General features: G+C 31.4%; 1 protein-coding gene across 1 annotated transcript in view; it reads right to left on the bottom strand.

The window, feature by feature from the left end:
* Nucleotides 1–7,441: 7,441 nt before the first annotated feature.
* Nucleotides 7,442–20,625, bottom strand: part of LOC132924271 (segmentation polarity homeobox protein engrailed-like) — a 39,598-nt gene continuing 26,414 nt past the window's right edge. The window contains exon 2 of the mRNA XM_060988474.1: nucleotides 7,442–10,028. Coding sequence (XP_060844457.1) covers nucleotides 9,691–10,028 — 338 coding nt within the window. The 3' untranslated portion in view covers nucleotides 7,442–9,690. The remainder of the gene's footprint in view (nucleotides 10,029–20,625) is intronic.

Here is a 20,625-nt window from a genome sequence, read left to right as displayed (position 1 = left end):
TTTTAATTCTATTATCATAGATGTATTATAGTAATAAAATATTAACATATTTTATATTTCAACAATTTAATGATAATATTATCTTGCTACTTCTCCGTTAGATTTAGAATGAAATTGACTTTTTCCCCAGAAATATAATATGAAGGCAATTTATAAAACCAACAACTGTTTTTATTGTTAGACTGTTCCTATATTATGGTGCTTTTTGCATTGTATAATAATAATTGTAATTGTAATTTTTTTTTTATATTATTCGTTATGTCAAAATAATATTTAAATTTTAGATTCTGAGCGTTGTGATGAATATATTTTACAATAATGTTTTTTTTTGAGTATAAGTACACAAGTACACCACAAAATGGTTCGATTATTAATCGTGAGGGTTATTTATAGTTGTAAATTGAATCTAATTTGTAATTTAGTAAGGTAAAAATTAAAAATTCCCAATATTTATTTTTATAATTGGAAAAACAAACAAAAATCTAAGAAAGAACGGTCATAATTTTTACACTACACCAAATATTGTTAAATTAATTTTTTAGCCATTTATAGCCATTTTCGGGCTGCATAAATATTTTTACAAATTTTATGAGTATTGGTATAAATATAAACATTCGAAACATTCAATGTAATTTTGATTAAGTTTTTAAGTATAATTTTTTTGGTCGTGGGAATAAATCGTCAAATGCTTTTCGCATACACTATTTACTATTTGTCGATTTTTTTTTTTTTTGATAACTATGATTTGATGAAAATTTTTATGTAACACATCAGCAACTATTATTTTGGCTTATATTCTAGAAAGTGATTTGTAATTTTCTACAATTTTTAAAGGTTTTCCATGGAAAATGTCCATAAATATCACTTTTTCAGACACTTGAGAGAAACACAATAACCATACAACACATTCGACGCACGATAGTCACTAGTTGACGAAGAATTCGCTACTAAAAATATAGTGAAATACCCCAGGTCCCCAGATATAGAACACCCGTATGTGTGTTTAACACAAGTCTGTATGATTATGTAATCATAATGATCGGTGAGAACTTTACGTTTTTACAGATAGACGATATAATTTCTTTTCGTATGTTATACCCGTATGTACGTTGTACACGTCTTGTTTATCTTAATTAGGCCTAATCAAACTATAACGTTATAAAATTATCAACTGTTAGCGACTGTTGTCGCTTACTTTATAATTTAATACGATATCCCTCATTAGTTGTTTTTATATCTGTATAAAAATATTAAAAATACATTGGCACAATTATTTTTTTAAATATTTTAAGTAAAAATTTGGACAGAATTACTTATTTAAATCATAATAATAACGATTTCAATTATTTTGTTATAATTTTAAAACATTATTCATACCTTGTGGTAACTTAAAAAGTATAATATATTTTTATGAATTTTACAATACGAAACGATATTTTTGATTAATTTTAACAGATAATATCTGTTTTTATTGTGAACATATTTTTACTGTATTTACAAAAAGATAAAATTAAATTTTCAATTTATAAACATTTTTTAATATGGTAGGTATAAATATATATTATTATAATAATTTAATAAATTATACGAAAAAAAATTTATATCAACTTATATTATACTAACTTAATTTATTTATATTAACTTAATTTATGTTATTTATAGTATAATTTATATTAAGTAAAATAAATGGTTATAAATTTATAATATAGCTTTATCAAATACAAAAACATATCACAAAATATATACTTAGTGATACACTGATACCTATGTCGGCTGACAGACAATATCCGCTCGGAATCGTTTTTCATATGTAATGATATATCATTGAATTCAAATTTAACACACCCTTATATAACTATTATAATAGTGACCCACTCGACATCTACGTACAGCAGAGCGGTACCCATCACCCACTTGAATACTTTTTTCATTCTAATACATTTTATCGTAATGGCCATCTCTCGAATGCTAATTATTAACTTATTTTTATTAACAAGAATATAGTTAATTTACTGATATCTATCAGACATCTAAGATGATTCTTATCATGAACCACTCATTATTTCAAACTCTATTAACGTTTTTTTTTTGTTTTTATAATTTTCACTTATTACGTGTATATGCAGCAGTTAATGCGAATTAACTCAATGCGTATTGAGTTAATTCGCATTAAAGAGCGGGTTTATATATGCACCTAAAATATCAAGATTAGATGTTGAATAAAATTATAAGTCAATGCGAATGTTTTTTAGTCCATGCTTTATGCTTTGGATTCCATGACCAAAATAATTATAATTTGACATTTTAAAATTCCCGTTAAAATATTAATTCGCACTAAAGCGTTCACATGAATTTCTTAATCCCCGGAGTAAGAGATAATTCGATTTGGCGAATCGAATTAAATAATAAATGCGCATCAGTTTAATGCAAATCAAAAATGTGTTTTTTGCACCTAACTCTCGGACTAACTCAATGCGCATATAAACGTAGTAACTATGTTTTAATTTAATATATTTAATACTTTTTCATTACACTTTTAACTGCCAAGATATTCTATTTAATATCCTTTATTATTGTTAATACTAAATATATAAATTGGTATTTCTGGCGTTTCGGAAATTATTCCATTATTCCATTAAAACTACTGTATACCATCCAGATTTAGTAATAAAATAATATTATCAAATTTACCTTGAAACGAATAATGATGAATTAGATATGTATTAATTATTTTGTTTTTTTATTATTATGATCCACATTATATTGGTTTACTTAAACAATTTACTTATGACATCGCCTATAATATTTTAGTAGTTATACCTAACTAAATATATAAGTTTTGTTGCACACAATACATATACACATATATATTATATATTTATATATTATACACAGGTAGGTATTTACGCCTTGTGAAATAATTTGGTGATTAATATTATATAGGTACCTATGTATACATATTATATCTATTGACATTGATATACCTAGTTGTTTTATATTATGTAGGTATATAGAAGTGATTAACAACTATATTGTCTTATACGCATAAATATTATATATGTTGTATAGGAAGTACTTTACCTGCTGTACTTTAAAGTTGTCTTTTAATGTTGCCTTCTGTTTGCGTATATATCTGCGGAAACGATATGGGTTTAAAATACCCGTGTAATTACCTGCACGTTCGAGACTTATTGGATCGTTAATCAGTTTTTATAAACACACACACGTATAATATATTATTATACTTATAGCTACGTATTGGCACAGAACAATATAGAAGCGACACTCGACCAGCTGATCGGTTTACTGTATCCCTACAGTATGAAGTATTGGACTCTAAAAGTTAAAACCGTATCCGTAATCTGATTAGAAGTTGGTAATGTGTATCCCTATTTGTTACGATATTATAAAAACGGAAACAAATTATTTATTATGTTTATTATTATTATACTATTATTTATTATGTATTTTAATAAATCTTAGTAAAATGAATAAGTGCTACTGTAATATTGTTATTTGACATTGGTTTATTGTTAAATAAATAAATAAAAAAATTATAACAAAATATATTTCTCTGTGATAATATTGATATTATTTATTAAGTGATAACGTATGTCACGCCCGCTGGAGACCGTGTTCAAGGCCAGAGACACCCAATTTGGCCAATATCAGACAGTGTCTATAGCCTGGTATTGGCAACATATACCGTTCACTACCTATTTGACTGCAATTGTTTGAAATGTGTTAGTCGATACAGTGAGAAAAAATTTATGGTTGCCATAGTGATATCAAGAAAATCTGGTACAAGTAGAAAAAATAATAAATTAGATTAGTTTAAAAGTGCTATTGAATCTTATTATCTATTACCTATTTAAAAACTAACAAATCATTCGATATACCTTTACATGACCACAGAAACGATACCTATTTTACATTTATATGAAATGATGATAAGTTTTCCCTCCAGTTTGTAAATGATACAGTTCTTATAATTTTTTTTTTTAATTTTGATATGAAAACAAAATTTCATTTAAGCGTCATAGCACTCAAATATTATTTACTCACTATTAATTGTGAATACAGTCATTGATAATAGGCTGTAGATTCAGATTTTATAGGTTTTGGTAAGTTCTGATAACTTAATATAATGATATGCGTTTTGATGATATTTATATTATAATGGTTTCTATGAAATGCGTTAAACCAACATATGTATTGTTTTTACCTTATAAATACTAATATATTACTCTATAGTCTATAAGATAATATACGTCTAACACTATCAATTTTTATTACTTAACTTAAATAATTTATGATTATAAGTTATATAATTTAAAACACAATTAAATTTTAAGGAAAAAGATAAGTTTGTTCATTCAAAGGATAAGTGTGTTAATTTATTAAGAAAGTTCGTTTTATTTATTATTTTTAATAATTTATTAATGACTAATTAAAATTAAAATTATATATTAGAACCAAATAAATCATTTAAACAATGAAATTCCTAATAAATTCGGCATCTTTTTTTCTAATATGGTTATTCGGGCAACACTGCGTGTTGAGCGTTCCAGTTTTTTTTTATAGTTCAATAAATTTATTTGATTATTTCAATATAAAAATTTTGTATTATTATTACATCACGTTTCATATTACCAGAATATACTACAATATAAATCATATCATTATATAAATCACATTTTATTTTTCATGAACTCTTAAAGAGACAGAACAAAATTTGTGAAAAATCTAAGAATTGAATCACTTTTAGTCAAAGAACAAGTACTAATGGTAAGTAGTGCTTTATGATTTGAATATTATACATACATACATAATTTTGATTATTAAACAAAATTGTTAAAAAACCATTTAAGAACTAACATTTAATTGGAAGAAAAGTCCTTTGTATAATTGTAAATTTAATTAGTTACCTTTGTGCAATTTACTAAGATGGTTGATGTATACTATTTTAAAAATAAAACCTCTAATAATTTTTATTTTTAACTTGTATATGTATATTTTTCAAACTATTCATATCAATCCTTTATAAACTTCTAGTTGTCCCCGTGTACTTCATTGACGTACAAAATGCATTTGTAACGCAAATTAAGTTGACTAATGCTAACATTTAACGTAATGCGTGTGGATAAATCATATTTTTGATTACAATATTATAGATTATAGACCAATGAATTCAATGAGTTATCAACTGAAATTGAAATCCTGTCTGTTAGTCTCTAAATAATGTAAAATCACCACTGCGAAAGAGACAAAAAATATTTGATACTTAAAATAAAGTATTTATTTATTAAAAATAATAAATATTAATATTCTGATTATTTGTATCAAAAAGTTTAAAAAATATAATATTTTCATTCATCATACTAAATTAGTTCATGCAGTAATGTGGTTACTGATATGTTATAACTATATATATAAATCGATGATTATTAGTCATATATTTTCATACTAAAACATTTAAATGTATTTGCGAAATAAATATGAACATTCAGAATTTTATTTTTGGGTTTTTTCCGTGGTTGAATTTATTTTAACCGCGATTTGGGGTGCTTATTTTTACGAGAAGGAGACCAAAAAAAGTATGTTTATATACATTGGTCATGTATTAATTATTAAGTATTAGTGTATATTATACTCCAACATAATATTTTAGTACCTATATACTATATCTGCAGTAACTTTTGTATCTTTAATATATTATTTATTTAATTAAACAAAAACATCATGAAATTATACATTGTTCATTATATGTATATTAAAATAATTTATATGTGACTGATACACCATTTAAATTTTTATTAATTTTCTTTTTCAAATGAAGATAAAAAAAGCAAAAGACGATTTTTTTTCAGAAGTGTCTTACTATATATAGTCATTGGTTATACTTATAATATTATAGATGTCGTGTCAAAGAATAAAAATGACAAAATATTATATATTATACATATATTATTAATATTATTATATAAGTGTTTTTTTAATTGAACTGTCAAATAACAATTGGGTAGGCCCGGGCTTAGTCGATGTTCAGTCTTGGCGATACTGTAATCGGTCGCCACAAAAGACAGATAAGCACGCTGGACGCGCTGCGTTGATTAAAGGACACATTATTAATTTTAGTCTGCCGACAACTGCGACCGAATACAGTGTCAATCGCCAAGGTTTCTAAGTGCGACAAGTCAGAACCAATTATAAAAAATATATTTCAAATTGTACGTTTAATAAATAATTCAAAATTTAACCTAGTTTGATTTATATTTATTTTTCTAAACATAAATAATAATATTAAAAACCGTTCAAATTACCGTGCGTTCGATTGTGCAACAAATTACAATTGCCGTACGGCCCGAACAGTCGACCTACCCTGTAAACACGCCACTGTGTAAACATAAAAATTTGTAGATAAATAATGTACATAAATGTAAATGTGGTAATACTATATAATATTATATGGCAAGTTGCTGGAGTTGCCCAATGCATTTACAACGAATAAAATTCCTGCGAGTAGTGAAAAATAATAAATGTAACACTATCAATTATACATTATTGTTATTTCACATAATTTTATTAAGAATTAGTTATACTTACATTTTTCTATAGACCAAATTAATATATTTATTATATTTAACATTATTTCTTATCTGCATGTTACAACGTAATTCTGAAGAACGGCCACTTCGAAAAACAATAAGGAGCTGGGTACCCTTTCGCGCGTTTACAGACTGTATTTTGGTGTGGTATTATCAAAACTATTAAAGTTAAAAGGGTAACAGACATATACCTTAAAACTAAAGCACAATTCACTTCAGAGAGTTCTCTGATGATGACCACCCATCTGACACGCACTTTGTACCCGGTCCACTAGTCGCTCTATTTGAGCATCTAAACTATTGCCAGCCTAGCTCCACGCTATAGACGCAATTATTACACCACACATCTCCGAAGTTAATAGACCAGCTAAACCTAACTCACTATTCGATTTAACCGTAGTTACCGCTCACCAGTTAATGGTACCCAACATTCCTCGACTGCTTGGAATTACATCTATACTGTCACTATACCGCAGCTCCCGTCGCGATACCAGACTACTCGAATTACGTTCTATAACATTTGATGGCCAAAGAAAGATCAGCCCTATACTAACATCAAGAATGCTTTGCCTGGCAGAAACCAACGCTATATGCACGCATGTAGGTGGCCAGTAACTAATGAGTGAAAGCAGTAGCATATAAATACCGGATGTGGATTTTTCGTTATTTCGGTACAGCTTACTGATTATCTATGGTATAAGATTACTTTGTATTACCTCTAATGTTGCATGTATCCGGCCCAACACTCTCGCACTTGAACAGGAACACCGTATATTATATATTCGAGGTTAGAGCGCACAAGGCAAATGGAATAAATGATAACACGTAGCAGATAAAATATTGAAATATATGATTATATTAATTTTTAATGTTATTATTATCGTCATCGTATTTTTACAGTGGATATATAGATATATAATATATATATATATGTATACGAAAGAATCAAAAAGACAACATAATGATAATGTTTAACTTCATAATGATAATTACACATGTGTACCTATATAATTATTATAATGTAATTAGGTATCTATGAAAAAATTGATGGAGTTAAATGTAAACATAATATGATTCTATGGAACATTGTATAGGTACACCTAAACACAAATACATATTATAGAAGTCGAGTACATACATATGTGGTATACATGTGTACACTGTATACAGACAATGTAATAACATATAAGTACATTTAGCGTAATAATATAATATATAATATAATAATACATAAATAGTTATTAATGACTAGAAATACAATTAAAAATAAAAATATGTAATTGTAAAATTCTTAAAAAATAAATCTAAATATTTCAGTCTACGTTATTTCTAAAATGTACATGTCTTACATGCTATATAGAGCCATATATTACTTGACGCGCGGGTTCAAGACGTACATCCTATCTATTACACCTACCATGACCGTTTATAACACGTATCTAAATAATTGCAATATTGTTTACAACTAAACATAATTCACACTGTCTATTTTTCGTCTTTCGTCCTATACTTCGTAGATATCACGATGAGACGCCGTACGATTACTCAAATGATATATTATAGCCTCGAGCTTATTGATCCTATACCTACTTACATTATGTACGTCTACACTATACGTCAACGTGTACCTACACTTTCTGAACTGACCGATAAGGACAGCGATTTTTTGTTTTGCGGGTTATAGGAATTAATTTGTTCAAACCAATCCCTTACCGACGTGAAATCGACATTTTAAATAAGTCGCACTACGGCTATTATAGTAACGAGTTAATCATTATTTATGAAAATTATAAAAACAAAAATGGCGATAGGATCTGATTCACTGGCATGTTATACGCTGTTCGTACAGTAATATTCTATTGCGATAAGACCCGCGGTGATAGGATGATCAAGGATTGCATGAAAAATAAATTAAATATTGTTTTATAAAATAAAAATCACCGATAATAACCATCGCTGCTCCGCGATTATCGTGCAGTAACCAAGTATAAATAAATAATGTATTTACAGCAACAATTAATGATTTCTTATTTATATTCTCAAATAAATTGGTGAAACAATTTTGATATTTATCAAAATACTCTTAACACTCTTTATCGAATCGGCGACTATCACGTGGCAACATAGTCGACTGTACTATGTTTTCAAAATGCATATTATAATATATTAGAATTAGAATTTTAACGGTCGAAAACGCGGCATGGCATGGTATTTACATTTTTGCGCACATAATATTATTATCATATAATACGCGCGCCTAAAGTTTATTGGCTCGCAAACGAAACGCGATTGTTCTACGCACAGAACAAACAGTAGTGAGTTGACTCAACGGTGATACACATATAACATCCTTACAGGTGTACATATAACAGTAGATAGATCATCGACCGACCGAACGACAACACGAATCGCATACCTATGTCGTTCGTGTTACTTACAATAACTATCAAAGACCTACGGAAAGACTGCTATTACCTTAGAGATACCTATATAATCTATAACATTATGCTTTATTTACACGACACGTTCTTCGATTATAATATATATATATATAATATGTACGATGTGTATGAACCCGAGAACGGGTCTTACAATTAAAAATTTCGTATAATTTTAACACGTTATACAACTATACATTGTATATGTGCATGGAAACGAAAACAACGTCTTAACAAAACAAAAAAATAAAAAACCGCGTCAACTATACATTAAAAATAGTATGCCTATAGCATATAATATCGCACGTATATTCTAAAATAAAATAAAATATGCGCAGATCTGAGATGGTCTGCGGGAGAGGAGACATGAGATTTTCGGAAGATGAAACGAAAAAGACACTAAAGGAAGTCGAAGAAACGAGGAAAAAACCGACGTATATACACTTATGTAAGCGGTGGTTATTGGTAGGAATGAGGAAGAGTGATGGAGAACACGTCATTTGTATTCTATACAGCGTGCGCAGTACCGTCGGAAGGAACTCTGGTTGACCCGCGTACAATGATTTTAGAGGAAAAACGATTTACAGCGGAATGACACTGCGTACAACCTACTGGTAAATTAAGAGCATCGGTGCCAGCTGACATTACGAAGACGCGACCGTCAGATGGTCGTCCATCTCTTCGTCGGACATGGCGACCGTGGTGTGGTTGTACAGTCCCTGCGCCATCAGCTGCAACGCTAGCGGATTCTTGGAGCCGCTGGACTTCTTGATCTTGGCACGTTTGTTCTGGAACCATATCTTTATCTGGGCTTCGTTCAGGCCCAGCTCATTGGCCAGTTCCTGGCGTCTGCGTTCCGTCAGGTATCGGTTCTCGTTGAACTCCTTCTTCAACCGGGACAGCTGTTCACCACTAAACGCGGTCCTGGGCCGTTTCTCTTCTGGACACTTGTCCTTCCGCTTCATCCTTCGCGAACGGGGTCCTGAAAATATTCCGAAAAATGTCCGATTATTATTTGACGAAACGAACACAAACTATATAATTATATATTAATTTCAGGTATAGGTATTTTTGGCGGTTGGCCCAACCACCGATGCCAATTTTTTAAAAACGATTATAAATGTCGACTGTTAAATCATTAATAATGTCTTTATTCACGTGATTACCTATAAGTAATAAAAGTAATCAAAGTTCTAAAAACTACTAAACAATTCTCGAAGTGTATTGTCTAAAAATATGTATGGGAGAAGTTAGCAACAGTGAATTGAAATATGAAATGCAATATGCATGATGTACTAAAGTGATTTTATTTAGATACCTAGTTGAATAGCGATCGATTTTTTTCGATCTCATAATCGTAACCCGAATCGGGACGTTTTTATACATTACATTTTTAACCGATAAATGGGTTCTTACGCTACCTTAAATCACCGAAAAAACAACTTGAACACCATTCAACTTCGAATTAATTTTTCAAAAAAACGGTATTCAATCAAAATCTATCCAAATAAACCGTCGTTCAACTTCAGAATAATCGCCCTGCCTACGATATCCGTGGTTCGGTATTTTATTCTTGGCGCACCGATGACATTTTTGAAAATAATACACATAGATCATATGTCATACTGAAACACGCGCGTTATATTAATTATCGCACAACGCGAGGTGTACCTCGTCCACGACTGTTCGCAGGTTTTTGGCCCGGCGCCAAACACGACGGCGGCGGACAGACGATTGTGCGGCAAATGTATATTATCATCATTTACATTTTATACGCGCGATGCACACCATCGACACCGCGATACTAAATTAATATCATATTATATTTCGTCGTACGCGTGCTGGCGCGTATAATATTAATATATTATGTTATTATAAATATGGCGGAAAACTGCGAGGCAGGCAATCTCTGCCCGAAGGTATACCCGAGTACAATAATAATATTGTACAATAATATATTATACGGATGAACCGCCTATAGCGATGTGTACAACGTAGGTATATAGGTACCGAGTTCCCACGTCAATTATTATCATCATAATATTGTATATACGCGTTAGGTTAGCTCTGAGTAGTGCATGTAGCATTATATACTCACTCGTGTAATAAATGATATTGTGATCGCCGCACGATCGCAATTAAAAAAAAAATCTAGCTAGTTTGCAAACATTCACGCAGCGTCGGTACTCGGTGGTAATAAATTAATACATTTTATTAATAATTTAATATTATATTAATACAATAACGGTTGTTAACAGAAATAATTACAACGACGGTAATGATAATACGGCGTTGAAATAGTAAAAATATAGTTCGGATAATTAAAAAAAAAAAAACAAAAAAATATATTGATAGGTAATTTTGAGATGCTCCACTCCGGAAAAATACCTTCTACCTTTTGGAACCCAAAAACCATAAAATCATTGAAAACTGAATAGGAACCATATTTTTAGATGAAAGTAATTGAGTTTAAACAATTTTAACTCGCAAAAGTAGTCTATGCCGGCCTGACTTGTAAAGTTTTCGCCAAGTCTGTTAATGATTTTTATTATATCAACACAGAAAGAACTTTAAGACCGGCTATTAATAAATTATAATTTTTTTTTTCATTTAATTGAATTGAATAGTTTATTAGTTTTATCAGTTATATGTTATATGTATTCTATCTTATGTTAAACTTTACATTTGTATTTTATTTTGATATTTGTTAGTACTTATGTGTGAATAATCAACATTGTTTAGGTAATGTGACCTAAACTCGTTCAAATTCCTTAAAAAAATAAATTTTGTTCTGCACGTTTACGAGTTGTTTGCAAAATAAAAACGTGAACACGTTTTATCAAATTCCAAACACTAGTTAACAAGGTCTTCATATATGGGCTACGGATAAAGAATATAGTTGAACCTCGATAGTCCGGATCCCCGGAAGTCCAGTGAACGCGGTAAATCCGGACGACATATTATTCCATAGTATATAACTTGTCCAAATTCCCGGAACACTATAATTGACCTACATCAAATACTTTTACGATTTATCTACAGCAATTCCATTATTTGGGATTCCCTATGTCCCTCTTTTGCTTATTGTACCGTGTCTATTAAATATTTTTTTTTAAATAAAAGTTAAGAGCACTAACTATTCCAAAAAAAAAAAAAATTACACATTGATTTACAACAAAGTATGTTCTACAAAGTAAATAATAATAGTATAATAATATAATTTTAGTACTAGAGTTCAAATCCGTGCATTTTTCCACACACAAAAAAGTTTAAGGAGTATATTAGTGTATTGAAATAGAATTGGGAAAATTTATCGAAATACGCGGATTCTCTTACCTCCTGCAGACTTCGGAAAAAAAGTTTAAGTCGATTCGCGTGTTTAAATGTTAAATAGTCAGTAATCAACGGTGAAAATAAATTTTCACGCACACAACTAAACCTACCAAGTAGGCAACCCAACTACGTTGGATCGTAGACAATTATCGATTTATTTTATTTATGACTAAAAGAGTTACCTAATTATGGCGTATTCAATTGTACATAAATGCATGATACACACATATAATTAATATTAGTATGTAATTTGCAACTTATAAGTTATATAAGTTATATAAGTTGAAATGGTACGACGGCGAAATGAAACGACGGTAAAATGATGGGAGTTGACCGGTAAAACCTCCGGATGGATATAGCCTGAATTCGTCCGGACTATCGAGGTTGGTATAGACTCATTATATATTATTTAACTGATATAAAATTACACAGCTGTAAAGAAGTTGGTCAAAATTCAAAGAACTTCAAAAATAATGTTACAAACGTTTAAAATATAAGCTACAGTAATTTATATTAAATAGTTTAAACTTGTGATATATATAAATGTGAAATCTATTTTATTTTTCACGGCCAATCTTCGAAACTACTGAACCGATTTAAATAAACGTTAAATCAATAGATTTGTCGAGAATCGGAGAATGTTTTTGGTCTATATAAGCTGTATTTATCTACACAAAGTGAGGCATATATCAACATGCCCATGAACTGAGGTAAACACTTAAATCGAATAATATACCGGATGTCTGGATGTCGTATTCAATAATTAAATAACTATAATAATATGTTAATAAAAGTAAAAATATTTTATACAAATATTTTGAGCTTTATAAATGTAATATTTCTATACTCACAACCATTTATATACTCTAGTTGAAACGAATCGTTAAATTTATACAGTATATATAATATATTAAAATTATTTCTTTGATTAAAATTAGTACTAGCAATAAGCAACAAATCAGTTAAAGGATGCTATATGCCCTTTGGTTAGGTCTTATTATACAAATCCAAAATTACATTTCATGGAATCGTACAAGCCTATACATATATTTGGGTACGAGAATTGGGGTTCAACTCAGCCATTCGACCCTTCACCAGCATCGCGCCGCGCACGGATATTCACGTTAAGTATACGTCCGACTTTCCATCCATAAGGATAACGGAGTTTTCGCGTCCCACCGCAAAACGTCAGACGTGTATGTATACTTAGTGCTTACGCATAACAAATGTAGGATGCCGAATATAGGTGGGTATATATAATATTCATGAGCTGTAATGAGGGTGTCTCTGCGCAACAGCTATTACACGGAGTTGGCTGAAACGTCAACTTGAATGCCTCTGGTTAATATATATAATATCTACCACAGCGAAACGTTTGCAAAACTTTGCGTTGTACTTACGAATCGTATAGGTTCACGGCTAACTAATCAAGGTAAAGGCAACCGCGCCAAATGACTGGGGAAAATATGTTTGGCCGACTTGAGGCGACAGTGATGATCACGCATAATAGGCGTGTAACATCTATACAACTTGCGCTCGACTATACTGCTCATTAGCATTATATCCACTTTACTACTTTAGTAATAAAATTGACACAGTTATACGTTTTTATAGCAATGAATAATATTATAATGTTTTCTATATCTATCATATTACTTGAATGTGAACTTTTTTCTATACTTTTTAATATTTGAAATCACTATAGTTCTTATAGTTCTTTTCTTTCCTTTTATGATCTAAAATTAATACAAAACCCAGACGTGTTTGTAATTTTTTATTTACATATACATAATATTATATTACGTATGTACTACTGTATACGATTTTCATTGTAATTATTCGACAATAATAATCCATGATGTCTATTAGATATACTCGTAATATAATTCATATCTCAATAACACAACAATATGTAGACATTGTATTTTAAGATCGTTCCCTAATAACAAAAAAAAAAAGAAAAGATGATCTTATGAAGAAAAAAAATAGTCATGATTTTATAACCGAAGACTTTACTCATTGGTGCATACATAATATATTTTAAACAAAGAACAAATTATAAAATAAATAAATATGCATAGTTAGTATAGTTACAATGGTATATAACAATGAACAATGTTTTTTTTGCAATTATTTTATTACGATGTCGTGCAATTTTTTTGTTTTTTTATTATAACATGCTATGAAGAGCAGAATTAAGAAGGCGGAGGTTCATGTGACCATCGAAGCCGTTTTTTACCGTAGCGAATAATAACGATTATTATAGAACGATTCAATATATACATAAATCGACTATAATAGCAACTATATACCGCCCGACGCCAATTTGCATTGATATCCAAACACCGGAAAAACGTTTAACTACGTAGATATTTCTATATACGGCCGAGCTTGCGTGTAGCACGTGTCTTATGAATAAACAAATGTGCGATCGGTCGTGTTTTAGACTTATCGCGTAATTGGAGATGTACCTTCCTAGTATTCATCGCTAAAGCCAATAAATGGTCGTAACCAATTTTTAAAAACGCGTACATCTGACAACGACATTAATCCGTGTAAGCTTAACTTTGCAGCAGATGTCACATAGGTACATATAATCATGCAACAAAGAAACAAAACTAAATAGAAAACCTTAAATTCGTATTCGAAACTACGTTAACCCAATCGAAATCCAGACGTAAAAATGTATAGTACCTACCAGTTCTCATTAAAAAAAAATAGTAGACTACTTACAAAAATAAAAAACGAAAATGATTTATTATTGTTGATATATACTTCGAGGTAGGATCTGTTACTACGTTATATATACTAGGACAGGTAGCTATTACCTTTGTGTGTGCGTGTGTATTTTTGGAAATCAAAATATATGACACCTGGTGGTACCATTATTAGGTAATCAAACACGATTTAGTGTGTCTTATTCTTCATTCGGCAAATATATTTTGGGGCGCCAAGCCGGAAGCCCTCATAGCTCACCACTCCCCGCAACACCGGCATACTATGTCCCCATAAGGATAACCTCATTATATTAGTACGCGCGTTGTATACAACACTGTCTATATATAGAAATGGCGGAATCCGGCTCGGAGTACCTTCGAGTATAATATTATATACCTGACGTCCTGACCTAACCACCGTTGGCCGGGAATTTTTCGATTCGGGTCGGCAATCGCAAGATACGTATAACAATATATATATACCTAACGTAATTACGACGACAACCAACGATAACATATTATGATATTTATTATACGAACCGCCACAAAAGTCGTTTCTACGGGGATGATGATATTATATATATATACATATATACATTGTGTTACACGTATTTACATCGTTATAACAATATGTAGTTCTACCTGATGATAATATTATATACCAGTGTTTCACCTGTGCTCCGCCGCTGCGCGCCGAGTGGGCGGAGCCGTCGGACGAACCCCTCGGCAACCCATAATACTACGAGCCTGTTGCACCGTCGATTATTATTTGGGAACCATCATGAAAAAATCTTACGTACCTATCATCTATTATACATACATATGTTATATGTATGTAAGTACCTGCAGCACCTCATCCTATGATTTTTTTAGTTTTTTCTCTTCTTATTTCCATCTCAAAAATGTTTCATCACAATGTGTGCGCTCATATATATGTATATGTATATGTATGTACGACAGCCGGAAGTCGTATTTTAAGTCTGACTCGAACACATTATTTTAATCACCATCATTCATCGTCGTCGTCGTCATCTCGCATTCATCATCGTCTAGATGAAATTAATTAGTTAAGCAATTAAGTTTGATTGAACTTTTTAACTTGAGGTTTATTCTTGACAGACGACTTTTACTGACGCTCTTAGTCGAATTCAACACCTGCTGTTCTCAATAAACTAATTTATTTAGAAAAAATACCATCAAAAGTAGCAATCAATTTAGAAATAATTTAATTTAGATATAATTATATAAATATACCTTCTATATGTAAAATCCGTCTATTTTTATTGAGATTTTTATTTCCTATTACTGTATACGATTTGTGTAGGTTATAGATAGGTGTGCTCAAACGGCACGCATATTATAATACATTTTTGCAGCATCTCAAAAATCATATTATATACCTACATTATATTATACACAGGAACATGACGTGTGCGTGTGTGTGATGATATCGATTAGACCGAACGTCGGAGAATCACGTTACAATACCGGCACAACACTTATCGCACTAATGCGTTTCCGTTCTTATATACACGTCTTTGAAGCGCGCGTAGGATCCGCGCAACGGATGACTGTCGCAATCGCACAAACCACACGGAATCGCGGTTTCGGAAGTGTATTCGCGGTGCTCGATCGTATAATAATAATATGCGCGTTTCATTAATAACGAACAACGTTTCGGGACGTCTGAAAGGCAGATGCCATTAGTGCGCGATAGTCCGGAAGTGGTCGTGCGTATGTTGTACACACATACACACATACACACACACACACACACACACGGTGTTACGGACGAGCACGATCTTTTTACTGCCTACAACTATACCTATCACTGGGGCGATGAAAAATCGCGTGTATAATAAAATATTGTACGCGCTATGTGTGTGTATGTGTGTGAAGACGACTGACATGTTCGCTATTATGTAAACGGGGGTAAATCACGACGTTTGACAAATGAAAACACCGTGCGTACATAAATAACACGATGACGACGTGTCGACGACGGCAGCGGTGGCGGTTTTCGGGGTGACGCCGAGGACGGATCGTCCCCGTCGCGACTCGAGCGCTCTGTTTACGCGATTTTTCGTCGGTGTCTATCGTCATCTGTTGGCGTTCTTAACGTTTCTCGTCGAAATCCAAACAAAACGTGACGACGTCGTATGTGCTTACGATATTTTTACGTACACCTATATATACCTACCAACCTATAGAGTGTAGTGTGCGATAGAAATCGAGACAACACCTGTCGTCGCTTCCTATTACGGCTGATGGCTTTTTAAACACATCGGAAGTAACTATAAAAAAATAATAAGATAATATATAATGCATAATACACGTACCGAGTAATTAACTAGCGGACTCTTGAAATATAAATCATTATTATTCTAGATTATGCGTATACATAGACGTCATAGACAAGAGGCGTGTGAGGGTAAAAGAACAAAACGTTCTTTAAAACCACAGCTAGGTTCCGCGTATGAATGCACGGCACTGGCCACTCACACACAAATCTATATGGATAATAATTGATAATGAGAATTAGAATGGGTCGGTATTCAAGAAATCGATACAAAAAAAAAATCATTTAATTATTTGCAACCAAAAAATGTTGCAAAAAAAGTTTTATAACTATAAAGTTTTATTCAAGTAATATAATGCACAATATTATTATTTTTTTTATTACAATTATCTTTTGTTTTATATTTAAATACGAGGAATAAAGAAATATGCAAATTCGTGTAAAATAAGTTGTTTTGTTTATGGTTTTTTGACAGTTTAATTATATTTGTATGTTTGGAGTAAATGAATTGTTTTTAAGATTTTGTTAAAACTATTATCATATAAAAGTTTAGATTTAATTTTTGTTATTTTTAAAGTCTTAACAACGCGAGTTTCAACACTTTCTCTCCCTAACAGAAGGTTTTATATCCTATCTATTCAAATACTCAACACCGCAGGGCGACCGTATAACGCATATACATTAAAGACACTGTGCTTAGGGCCTACGATAATATTAATCCGGATCTGGTACATAAGGTGCATCAATAATTTTTTTTTAAATATCCACTTAATATTTTACAGTAAAAATGAGGTTATCATTTGAAAAACGGATGTTTGTACCGCCACAGTACACTCCTTAAGTAATACAAAAAAATATCAAGAATTTGAATATATTAATATATGGTCTTTCAAGTATATTTAAATTAAATTGTATTTTCTTAACATCCAAAACTCATGATAATTTGAATAAATTCATTATTAAATGAAACAATGGCGGAGGGTAGGCGAACACGCTAGGTGATTCACCCTGTATATTAATATGTACTTATATACAACAACGGTAGTAATATATCGTCGACCGGTGACGGCGTAAATACGTTCCCGCGGTGACGGTACGGACAGACGCGCGCGGTTCTGGTATTCTGTTGTACGCACTCGTTGTTTTTAGACCATTAAACACGCGTTGCTGTCATGACGAGCGGTGAAGTGGGACGAAGAGCAATGAAAAAATGAAAAAAATACTAGTCCGTTCCGTCCAAACCGATTATAATCGAAAAATAAAAAATAAATACTAAACAGAAGAAAAAGTAGGACGCGCGGGGTCCATCTTATTACTACATAATATTATATTGTACAGGTTCATCATGGTAGCTATTATATACGCGTTTACGTAATGATACGGAAAAAGTAATAATAAAAGCGCGTCTGCCTATGTGTGGACGACGGAAAGAGACCATCGTAGTATAACATAATATCTATACCGGCTATACCGGACACGACCGACGCGACGACTCGTAAGATGTCCGATTATACGGCCTTCGCGGCGTGCCGTGTAAGCCCGTCGTAGTCGTATTTAATGGTGGGGAGGGGGCTCGGCCCAACTGAACTATGAAAATCTTGTACCGATACACATTAAAACACGACAAAATATTGTCGGGATGTTCGAATCGTAAAAGTGTCTGTTTTTATTAGACAATATAATATGTAAACCTTGGTACTATATAACTATATATATGTAAATAAATCTAATTAAAAGACAACTATGGGAATACAGTAGACATTAGACCTACGTTATACGGTCGATGCATTCTTCTCGTTTGTTTTTTTTCAACTGTGAAATATTATTTTATTTTACAAAAAGTATAAGTGCACGAGATATTTAAAAATAATAAACGTTATCCGAAGACACGATAAACGGTTACATTAGTGTTAACGAAATAATTTTAAAGTTTAGAACTTCAAATAAAAAAAAAAATCCATAGCGATGCGCTATATTGTACACCCCGCCCCCCATAATATTCTATCACCCTACTCCTATGTGGGTGGGTAGATTTTGGACGACGCCGAAACCCGTAAAACCCGACGAGCATAAAACCGTCCGTTGATGACGTGGTATATACCGCAGGTACCACCCCTCTATACCTAGACGGCGATCGACCGAAGCGATATAGTTTTAATTAAAACCCCGTGACGCGAGGATATTAATTTATTACGCTTTTCATCGTTGTTCCGACGTATTCATTTATATCGTATCGATTAAATTCTTTGTTCACGTACACACACATACACACACACTTGGTCGCTGATCAAAATGGGAGATGCGTTAGAGGGTTGTTTTTGTTTAGTATTTAGTGAGCGAAACAAATGTACAGCTATTATGGTCGACATATAGATGTATGGATGACTATAATAATCAAAATGCAGTGGAGGGCGGACGTCACGCGTTGTGAAAATCGCTCGCTAGGTCTAACAAACACAATAACAACTATGTACTTGCAGTGTTTAAAATTTTGAATTTTAATAAGAAACTTCGGCATTTATTGCACTGAATATCCATAAAATATGCATAAATAATTTGTTTAATTTGAAAAACCATAATAATTTGTAATTAATCAATAGCTGTGCCTATGATAACTGTTATAGTCATATGTATAATATTGATTATAATATTGCTATAATATTTAATTTTTTGAAGAAAATAATATGCAGTTAAAAATAAATACTTTATGTGGATAAATACGAAATAACTAGTTACACGACGGCACGACGCCGTGTATGTGCGCGTCAGACTCGGATACGAAATAACGATGGGCGCGATACACGAACACGTACTGATTTTTAATTCTTCGTACAATATAGAATCTAGTTATCATTAAAATTCTAGTCGTAAAATTTACCGCAGGCGATTCGATAATATATTTTTGACGTATTGTATGAAGACCGAAAATACTACGTATATTACCTGCGATAAAATAATAATGAATATTTCGATCTAACTGTGGCAAACAACATGTATTCAATGTATCTGTTTCGGCGAAGCATTTTAATAATTTCACGATTTATATTTTTTTCCACGGGCGAAGCCATCAGGATATTTAGTTAGTACTATATAACATTATAATAGGTATGTTTAAAATTTTAGATGAATGCGCACCGTATATACATGAAGATTATTTTTTTGTTCTATAATAGGTATACCGAAACTAATTATTTAAATGCCAAAACAAATTACATATAAGATACGTTGCA

This window comes from Rhopalosiphum padi, chromosome 3 (genome assembly GCF_020882245.1).
Source record: "Rhopalosiphum padi isolate XX-2018 chromosome 3, ASM2088224v1, whole genome shotgun sequence".
Classification (NCBI taxonomy): Eukaryota; Metazoa; Arthropoda; class Insecta; order Hemiptera; family Aphididae; genus Rhopalosiphum; species Rhopalosiphum padi.
The sequence above is the reverse complement of the archived record's forward strand: the minus strand, read 5'-3'. Positions and strand labels throughout refer to the sequence as shown.